The following is a 10,474-nucleotide window of genomic DNA, read 5'->3' as shown; positions in this document are numbered from 1 at the left end:
ACACGCCCGTCCTACAACTACGCTAACTGCCACTTTAAAAGGTGTGGTGATAAACGTGACAGCGTACTGAACAGTTATCTGGCGTCCTGTACATTCTGGAGTGGAGATATTTATGTTAACTTTGCATTATTTGACAGAAAAATAAAGAAAGGTGAGTGTTTTTGTGATTTTGACATACATTCTGTATTGTTTCTGTATTCTCTGGCTGTAAAACGTTTATCAGACATGTGTCCGTCTCTTGATTATTAGTTTCCTGGTTTGAAAATGGCCACAGATGAGCTCTCGTCCAAACTCAGCCGTCGGCTGCAGATAGAAGAAGGATCCGAGGATCCTGTCGCCGTGGATGCTCCCGGACAGCACACTGGTTCGGAAGAGAAAGCGAATACGGCCAACGCAAACTCGGAGCTGGGCGCTAAACTGTTGCGGCGAGAAGAGCTGAACGAGGGGATTGGTGAACACTCCCTACCCAGCATGAAGGTCTTCAACCCCTACACTGAGTTTAAAGAGTTCTCTCGAAAGCAGATCAAAGATATGGAAACTTTGTTCAAAACGTGAGTGTTTCACAATATCCCCCTGTTAAATTGAGCTATAATTTGGAAATGCCTATAGACAGCGCTGCCCCCATTTTAATGTCATTTTACTGGGCACTGGTTTTCAAGGAAGTAGCATTGAGATTACGCACTGAGATTAAGGAAGTTGACTTGACAGTTTGCTGGTGTAGCTCAAATCGTAATTAAACAGGAAATAACTTGCCTTATCCATCTACTACAAATGACAGAATAAACAACTGTGTCTGTCTTCCTCCCTATGGATATAAATATGGATATAGATATATGCGCGCTGTTTCTTTGGCTGTCTGCATTATCCTTCATATGTGATTTCCAGGGTGAACAGTAATGCCTACACTCACACATTTGCAAAAGAACAATTAAAAAAATGTCACATCATCACTGTAAAGAAGAAACATGGAGGCAACTCAAGTCAGGTTAAGAAGTTCATTTTTAGTTGTTGTTGTCTGACATAGTGCTGACTGATAATTAGTTGTTATTTACAGTTAATGGTAATGTTGTTTTACAGAAGACTATAAATGGCTAAACCACAAACACAGCTTTGCATGAGTCTTGTTAATAACCTGTTACATGCAGGTCTGACCGTTATGAGGTGTATTAGGAGACCAGTCCTCATTTTATGCGTCTTTGCAAATAAGAGATTTACCTGAAATAAAAAGGAAGTTCTGCCTATGGAAGACATCAGGAGCCCATGGCAGTCTCACGTGTGCTGGCCTGAACCCTCTTCCAGATGTTGCAAACATTTAATTTCAGTAAACTCAACTAGTCTTTCTTCATGAAATGTACTTTGCAGCAGCCTCCTCTGAAATGTTAATCCTTGATGATTTTGATTGAGTTGCCCTGTTTTGGAAATGTAGTGTAGAACTGTCCGTCTTCTCTTAGATGTAATTAAACTAAATGCCATTTGCCTGCTGCAAATGCCAGAAATCACATTTAAAATTCTCAGCAGGAAGAATCTTGACATGGTCATTCCAACACCACATTCAAAGATTGTTTCAAGCTCATAACATTTATCAAGTTTTGTTTTTTGCTACTTTGTTTTAAAAGAACAAAGAAAACATAGTTTAAGAATTTTGTAGTACAGTAAAAATCAGATCGGGGTAGAAATGTTTGCATGTTCACAAGTCATGGCTGCTTCTTTGCAATGCCCAACCCAGATTCTTCAAGTTTCTATCTTGTCTCGGCCTGTCTAGGCCACTTAAGTGCTTTTTGCTTACGGCATAAACTCTTTACTGTTCCTGAGACATCAGGGCTTTACAGTTTGTTCTTGTAAATTTGTCTTGGGAGTTAAAAACATTTTTGTTTAAAGAGTGGTGCTCTCCTTAACTGGATGCAGTTACAATGAAGGTTAAAAATGACATGAAATGACCGGACGTACTGACGTAGAAACACGATGGGGGTGCTGTTCCGCTTTTTTGTGAGATGGTCACGTAATCAAATCACGTAATTTTGCAGAATGTCCAAACATTTTCATGCCATCAACATAAGGAAAATACATTCTCCTGAAACAAAATCACATTTGTATGTTGCAGGAAGAAAACTTGCACCCACTATACAAGTTGATAGAGGCTGGCGTGTACATGCAAGTGTTCTACTCTGACATTAACTGCAATTTAACAGTTAGTTTAAGATTTAACAGTTTAATTACATTTAACAGTGTATTTACCCTCTTAACACACTAAGGAACAACTACATGTTTGCAGGATTCTCTAAATTGATTAAAAAACTGAGAAGACGTTTCCCCATTCATGAGTAATTCTAGCTGTGAGAACTAATGGATTAGTTCTTATCAGTTCAAACATTCCAGTTTGAACTGATAAGCTGCTGTGTAAATGTGTTTAGTTTAAACGGTGTGTGCCACTTCCCCCTACTGCACATTTGTTACAGTTATCATCAACGGTGTTCCTTTTTGGAGACGGAGAAAGTTAAATTCTTTTGCAACTCAGGGTGAAGAAACATAATTCCATAGAAAACCTTTGTTTTAACAACATGTTTCATCTTGTTGCTTTTATGAGATTGTTGTACAACAAATTAACAATGTAATTTTAACTTATTTAGGGGATATTTAGTAAGGTGCAGAGTAGGGCTGCAACTAAGGATTGTTTGGCAGTCAACTAATCTGTCAGGTTTTTTTTTTTATTATTATTATTTTTAAACAAAGTCAATTAGTCAACAACTATTTCTGACACTCCTTCAGTTTCTGCTCCCTGTGGGCATACCTCCTATTCCAGGCTCCAGTGCATGTTTAACTTGCCCCCTAACTGTGCTCCCCTATGAATATCACCATGTCTCTTCTTACAGCAAATTAAAACACATTAGGGGTTCAGAACCACAGAACAAAGATCCATGAGTACATCAGAAAGATGGCTATAACTGATTATGTGCTTAGTGAATACTTTAGGCAGCTGAAACTGAGAAAGAAGAGGAGCAAGAACAGGAACCATCATAGGAGGACAAGCCCCTGCACGGCATGCAGCATCAGCAGATAGAAGAAGTGGCTGATATTGAGAAATCCTACCAATGGCTGGAATGAAAGATAGGAACAAGCCCTAAGCACAAGATTGATAGAGGCTGGGCTCTAGCACACCAGGCAAGAAACCAGGTGCAGGCTGTGTAACGATGTCCCTAGCAATGCCATAACCAAGTGGCTGGCACAGTATACAGCAGGGGTGGGCAACTCCAGGCCTCAAGGGCCGGTGTCCTGCAGGTTTTAGATATGTCCTTGATCCAATACAGCTGATTGAAATGGCTAAATGATCTCCTCAACATGTCCTGAAGTTCTCCAGAGGCCTGGTAACGAACTAATCATGTGATTGAGGGGTGTTGACCCAGGGTGAGATCTAAAACCTGCAGGACACCGGCTCTCGAGGCCTCGAGTTGGACACCCCTGGTATACAGGAAGGTTAGGTATGGCCTGCAAGTCTCACCAGTCTGTCGCAGGGCTAACACGTAGACAGAGACAAACATTCCCGCTCACTCCTGCATTCACACCTATGGGCAATTTAGAGTTTCCAATTAACCTATCCCCTACTAAGTGCATGTCTTTGGACTGTGGGAGAACCCATGCAAACACAGGTAGAACATGCAAACTCCACACAAAAAGACCCCGGCCTGATGGTGGAATTGAACTCAGGACCTGCTGTGAGGCAACAGTGCTAACCACCGTGCCACCCTGCTGCCCCTGTCTTCTTCCCCTCACCCCTAATTGGTTGCGCCAAATGGCCCCGCCCCTCCCTGAGCCTGGTTGTTCTGGAGGTTTCTTCCTGTTAAAAAGGAGTTTTTCCTTCCCACCATCACCAAACCACTTGCTCATTGGGTGATGGATTAGCAATATGTCCAGCCTTCTCTGCATTTCACCAAATGTCGCCTCATTCCCTGCTGCTGCCCCTTGGACCTGACTCCAGATAAGCCCCTCATTTAAGTCACGGTGCGACAAAGTCATTACTGAAAAATGTGATAAATAGTTTTAAATACCTTTGGTTATTAGTTTGTTCATATGCTCTATTAGACGGTTCTCAAGTGCACCTTAATATCTGAGTGCCTCCTAGTTTTAGACGACTAAAACTTTTTTCTTTGTTTAGTTGACAAAGTGATTGATCACTAGGAACATCCCTAGCTTATCCACCACTCTGCATTTAATAATTATTTATTATTAATCTCTGGTTGTCTTCTTTTACCCTCAACCGGCTATGCCAGATGGCTGCCCCTCTTTGCTGGTAATCATAGAGGTCAGATTTTTTTTTTTTTTTTTTTTTTTTTTCTTTGCACATATTTCAGGAGGGATTTTGTCCCACTCGTCGACATCAATGTTTCATGGCTGATGTTTGGCAACTCTAACCTTCAGCTCCCTCCACAGATTTTCTGTGGGATTGGAGACTGACTAGGCCACTCCGAGACCTTAATATTGACCTTAACATTCTTCTTGAGCCAATCCTTTGTTGCCTTGGTCGTGTGTTTTGGATCATTGTTATGCTGGAATAACCGCCCACGGCCCATTATCAGTACCCTGGCTAAAGGAAGGTGGTTCTCACCCCATCCATCCTCCCTTTGATGTGATGCAGTTGTTCTGTCCCCTTGGCAGAAAAACACCCCCAAAACACGTTTCTACCTCCATGTTTGATGGAGTTCCTTCCGAGTAGTTCTGAGCTGGTTCCTCACAGTTCTTATTATCATAAACTCCACGAGGTGAGATCTTGTGTGGAGCTCCAGACCGAGGGAGACTGGCAGTTATTATATGATTCTTCCATATGCGAATAATCGCACCAATTGTTGTCACCTTCTCACCCAACTGCTTGGCGATGGTCTTGTAGCCCATTCCAGCCTTGTGTAGGTCAACAATCTTGTCCCTGACATCCATGGAAAACTCTGGTCTTGGCCATGGTGCAGAGTTTGGAATCTGGATCGATTGATTGCTTCTATGGACAGCTGTCTTTTATACAGGTAACGAGCTGAAAAGGCTCCAAATGTCAGCTTGTTACCTGTATAAAATACACCTGGGAGCCAGAAAACTTGCTGATTGATGGGGGATCAAATACTTATTTCATTCATGAAAATTCAAATCAATTTATGACTTTTTTGCAATGCATTTTTCTGGATTTTTTTCTGTTCAAATAAACCTACCACTGAAATTGTAGACTGGTTAGTGGACAAACTTACAAAATCAGCAGGGGTTCAAATAATTTCCTCCCTGACTGTGATGCACTGCGTATTCTGTCATCTTTCTGTCAGAACCAGCATGAACTCTTTCAGCAAATGTAGCAACAGTTGTTCTTCTGTTTAATTCTGTCAAGGTATGATGCTGGTAAGGACAACTACATTGACCTAATGGAGCTGAAGCTGATGATGGAGAAGCTTGGAGCTCCGCAGACGCACATCGGCTTGAAGAATATGATCAAAGAGGTGGATGAAGACCTCGACAACAAGCTCAGCTTCAGAGAGGTGAAGCAAGAGAGTTGTTTGTTTTTTTTGTTTTTTTTAATTAAATTAAAATTCAGAGTCAGAATCGAAGTTCCTGTTCTATCAGTATCTGTTTGTTGTTCTTGTCTTCCACAGTTCCTACTGATTTTCAGGAAGGCAGCAGCAGGAGAGCTGGCAGAGGACAGCGGCCTCTGTGCCCTTGCTCGCCTCTCTGAAATTGACGTCTCTACAGAGGGGGTCAAAGGAGCCAAGACCTTTTTTGAAGCTAAAGTAAGTTGAAATGGAATAGAGTAGGATTTATTCTATAGAATTTTCCTAGTCTTTCTGATCATTGCATGTCACCTCGTCATTGCACTTAACTTTCATCAACGTCTTTTGTCAATTTAGTTTATCACCAATTAACTTAGTATGTATTTCTTTAAACTATGGGAAGAATCCAGAGTACCTGGAGCAAACTCAGAGAGAAACTGTGCAAACTCTACACAGAAATTTGAACCAGATGATTCCCAACTTTCTAGTGAAAAACACATCATTTCATTAGTGGCACAGAGAAACAGGGATGCATTGCACCTCCTAAAAAAATACAAATAATTGAAATCAAGACTAATTATTTGGCGAGAGCGTTATTTGTGGGCAATCTTGTTTCCACATTGAACACAAGAGACCCTTGGAAAATATTTAAAGTATTATTATATCCATGGTCCTCAGCTGAATAGGGTGGAGTGCCCACTCTGGGGCAGGAACTCATCCCTGACCAAGTGGAGGAGTTTAAGTATCTCCGAGTCTTGTTCACCGATTGAGGATCGGTTCTTGTGGTGAAGAGAGAGCTGAGTAAAAGCGAAGCTCTGGATTTACCAGTCGATCTATGCCCCTCACCTATGGTGACAAGCTTTGGGTAGTGACTGAGAGGATGAGATTGCAGATATGAGCTTTCTCCAAAGGGTGGCTGGCCTCTGCCTTATTATCCATCCTGGACATGTTTTGTCATCTGAATTCAGGAAGTTGGTCTCAGGCCGTTACCTCGTACCTCAGGTCGCTTAAAGCTGACAGACCTCGTGTAGATTAATCTTCCTGTAGTTGTTCATTTTAAGACATTTCTCCTTGTTTTATTTTTTTTTATCTTACTTTTAATGTGTTTATTTTTTGACCTTGTTGTTGATCTCTGCCTTAACATGCAACGTTGTGATTAGTGGCTGTGTGAGTTTGACTGTGTGAGTTCTACACACCAATATGAAAAACTGATCCTCTGCTACTGATTGGACTGTGCTTTGTAATAAATGGTAAATGGCCTGTATTTATATAGCGCTTTACTAGTCCCTGAGGACCCCAAAGCGCTTTACATATCCAGTCATCCACCCATTCACACACTGGTGTGTGGTAATAAGTGTTGGCAGTAATCCAAGATGTGCTGCAAAAGCATTTCAAGCAAGGAAGTAGAATATTTTCCAGTGGTTGAGTCTATCACCTCATCTTGACATGACTCAGCATTTATGTCACATGTGTATGCGTTTCACTCACTGATTAAAAACTAAAGGTACAAATTAATAGTAGATTGATGAAAACCCTGAAAGCTGTTGTTTAGAGGTCAGAGGATTCTCTTCTTTATTTTGTGATTCTCACTTCTTTACTAAGGCAGCTTTGTGTTTTTCTGTTGAACAGGTCAAGGCCATCAATGAATCCAACCGATTTGAGTCAGAGATCCGCCAGGAACAAGAGGTCAAGAAAAAGCAAGCTGAGGAGCAGAAACAAAGACGAGCCGCATTCAAAGAACTGCAGTCAGCTTTCAAATAACTCCTTCAAGACCTTTAAATCACTAATGCTGTCAGTTTTCAAATTGGTAGATTGAAGACTCTTAGTCTTAACAATAATAATAGAAATCCTACAATATGAAATATCAGTATTGCCCTCTTAAAATCAGTCTCTTAAGCCTCTTAAACATCAAAATTTCAAGTTACTAAACACAGTTCTAACATTTGTCATAATTTCCACACTCAGTACTGCACAGTCTTAGAAGAGAGACACTCAATGTAATGCTCTACATTTTTTTTTTTTTTTTTTTTTTTTACTGCACAAAGAGTCGTATGGTCCAATACCAGGGTTGTAACTTGGTCTTGAGAAGCCTCGGGACAGCTGTAGTGGTCATCATTCCTTAGTGTCATGCTTCGTGTACTACAGAGATTTAAAATGAAGTTATTTTAGAAATTAGGTAATATTTTTGTAGCACTATTTTTTTTTTTTTTTTTTCATTCAATCAGCCTTCTTTGTTTTATTCACCAACTTTGCTGCTAACCGCTGTGAATGATGTGACCTTACTGTATTCTGCTTTGATTTAACCACATGTGCCATCAGACTATCAAAATGATTTATCCTGAAGTGTAAATGAAAGGCATAAGAACAAAAACCAGGTTCATGATAAAGTGTGTATCATATAAATATCTTTCCTGGTTCATACTGCGACTCACCAAGTCGTAGTGAAACTTAAAAATGTGACGCAACCAAAAACTGATAAAAATTGTGCCTTAATGTTAAAACATGTTTCAAAGGTGCAGCTTCTGCTTTGAACGTCTGGTTCTAAGTTGTGTCACCCTTGTACAGTTTCACTGCTTCTTGGCAAGTAGTTTGCTTTTAGTAGACAGCTCTGTTTCTTCCAAGGTAACGATGTAAGACTGTAGAGACCTGTTAGTGACCAATCACAAGGAAGGTTTCAGTGCATCACCTTATCCACAGGTGATTGGTCAGAGCTCTGTAAATGTCATCATCAGATGGGGGCCAAGCAGACATCTGGGCACTTGCCAGATTTTTTTTGTGACCACACAGACTCGTCTGTGGAGAATTTAATGCACTAACATGCGCTCCAGGCAGCAGACTGTATAACAGGAATAAGTAATCAGTCATCGTCTCCGTCAGAGTCTAAAGCCTGTTGTGGAGACGGACAGCTGCAGACATCATGGCTGAGCTGTCTGGTTATACTTCTTTGAAGTCCACACTCGCCATATGATTCGCAAAGGATATGTTACTTGGAACCAAGTGGAGCCCAGTAAACTTATAATAATCAAGCCTTATACAAGGCTTTGTGACAAATCTAACTACTGCCAGCGACCACCCCAGACTGGTTGGGGAATACTGCGATCGCTGGTTTCTGGGTTGTCGAGCAGTCTCTAGGCCTGTGTGTTTGTGTTCTTAATTTTTATTTTATTTTTATAATTCTTGCGTTGCTAAATTAGTTGATTGCATTTTTTCTTTTCTTTTTTTTCTGTTAAACTTCCAATATGTGAAGTAAAGTTAAACTTAGTGCTACAGCCTAAGTTCACCTACTCAAATTACTCTTTAAATTTTTTTCTCAAATGAATTAGCATTCATTTATTCATACACATCCCTGGTATATTTTGATTAAAAAGACTTAATTTATCGTGTGACATTTGTTCACATGAATCATTTATGGTCTGAGGTGCGTATTCATGATGTTAGTATGGGTTTCTGCTCACATTTCCAAATTACTGTCCTACATGGCTTATAATGTGAACTGTGATTGCAAGATGTATGTAATTCTGATACAATGCCCTTTCTTCGTAAAGTATTTTTGGGGCGTCTAGTTAAGTGATTTGTTCATATACTTTTCTTATTCTTCATACGGGACTATTGAAACAGATTGGTTCTTAAATATTTTTTTCAATTGGAATGACATGTTTAACAGCTGGATTACTGTTGTGCTTTTGCAGCTCTTTTAGTGTAGTACAAGCATTAATACTTTTAAAGAGGCTGTTTTATACTGTATGAGGCACATTGTTGAAAAATAATCTAATGGAGCTACGCTGTGTTTCGTCCAACCTGCCATCCAGCTGGGAGAAAAAAAAAACACCAAATCACTTCCCACAGGTGCTCTATGTGGTGCCTTTACCCAGCTGGAAGCAGCCATCATTTGGTATTAGGGGGCACAAAGTGAAAATTACCCAACAACCTAAACTGCTGAAAAAACCCAGCTTGGATACTTGCATGCACATTTTAAAAGAATAAGGTTTTGAAATCTCCAGTATGAGCAATTTTACCCTGTACTTTGGAAAATGTTTGTTTTTCAGCATCAGGAAGGACATGATAGACACACAGTTAATAAACTGAAATTAATGCTTTAGTTTATAAACGTGTTGAAATGACTCACCAGAGCCAAATACTACAGAGCAGGATTTTGGCTTATCCAGGCAACTTTGGACAAACCTTACGGGTTAACCACGTAAGGAAGATGGTTTACTTCTTACCAGGTAAACTGCCATGATAACGTCAGATTAAAGATGAACAGATAAGGAAATCATTGTTAAATGACCAATCAGTTGAAGTTACAGTTCTTCCCAAATGTGCCAGCATCACTGCTTTTTCCTCCTCTATTTGTCTTATTAGTTTACTACACTCACCCCAATACCAATAAAATGTCATTTTAAGTCAACAATGTGTTCTTATATTTATCTAAATTTGAGAATTTGTCATATTAGCTGACTGCTGGGACAAATTTGTCTCAATTAGATTATGATTATACCCGTCTGAGTATTTCCTGTTCCCAGTATGCAATACTGAGAGCGCCACGCTCTCAGTATTGCATACAAACTGCATATCAGTCTGTTCAGGGCTGGACTCTCACCATGCCTGTGAAGTTTGGTGGAGATTGGACAAATGTGTCTTGGAGTTACAGCAGCTTTGTGCTTTAAGCTTAAAAAATTCATGTAACCTGTCACAGACCTCCAACTTGACGAAGGCTCTCATGTTATATGGTCATTTTCACTGAGTATTTCAAAATAAATTCACAGCTCCTCCTAGACAATTTCAAAACCGAAGCCCCTGCTTGATCTGTGAGTCTGAATTTTGGCACCCACATGTAAGCTATCAAGATGTACAAAAAAGTTTCTTGGAGCCATGTGCAACAGGAATTTGTTAACATTTTGTGCCATTTTCATGTGTGCGAGGGCCCACCCATCGCTGCTTGCAGCTTTTATTGTTAT

At 40.2% G+C, this 10,474-nt stretch overlaps 1 protein-coding gene across 1 annotated transcript; it reads left to right on the top strand.

The window, feature by feature from the left end:
* On the top strand, window positions 1–9,927 carry efhd2 (EF-hand domain family, member D2). Its single transcript, XM_004570909.5, has 5 exons — window positions 1–151; window positions 250–551; window positions 5,360–5,507; window positions 5,622–5,756; window positions 7,146–9,927. Exons 2-5 carry the CDS (start codon window positions 265–267, stop codon window positions 7,275–7,277), a joined length of 702 nt encoding a protein of 233 aa, XP_004570966.1. The 5' UTR covers window positions 1–151; window positions 250–264; the 3' UTR covers window positions 7,278–9,927.
* The last annotated feature ends 547 nt before the right edge of the window (window positions 9,928–10,474 follow it).

This window comes from Maylandia zebra, linkage group LG20 (genome assembly GCF_041146795.1).
Source record: "Maylandia zebra isolate NMK-2024a linkage group LG20, Mzebra_GT3a, whole genome shotgun sequence".
NCBI classification, from domain to species: Eukaryota; Metazoa; Chordata; class Actinopteri; order Cichliformes; family Cichlidae; genus Maylandia; species Maylandia zebra.
The sequence above is the reverse complement of the archived record's forward strand: the minus strand, read 5'-3'. Positions and strand labels throughout refer to the sequence as shown.

Bases quoted from the DNA above. Each gene is read 5' to 3' on its own strand.
- efhd2 (XM_004570909.5), top strand. From the start codon at position 265: ATGGCCACAGATGAGCTCTCGTCCAAACTCAGCCGTCGGCTGCAGATA. The intron at 552-5,359 runs GTGAGTGTTTCA...AATTCTGTCAAG, and splicing joins ATGGAAACTTTGTTCAAAAC to GTATGATGCTGGTAAGGACA. The intron at 5,508-5,621 runs GTGAAGCAAGAG...TGTCTTCCACAG, and splicing joins ACAAGCTCAGCTTCAGAGAG to TTCCTACTGATTTTCAGGAA.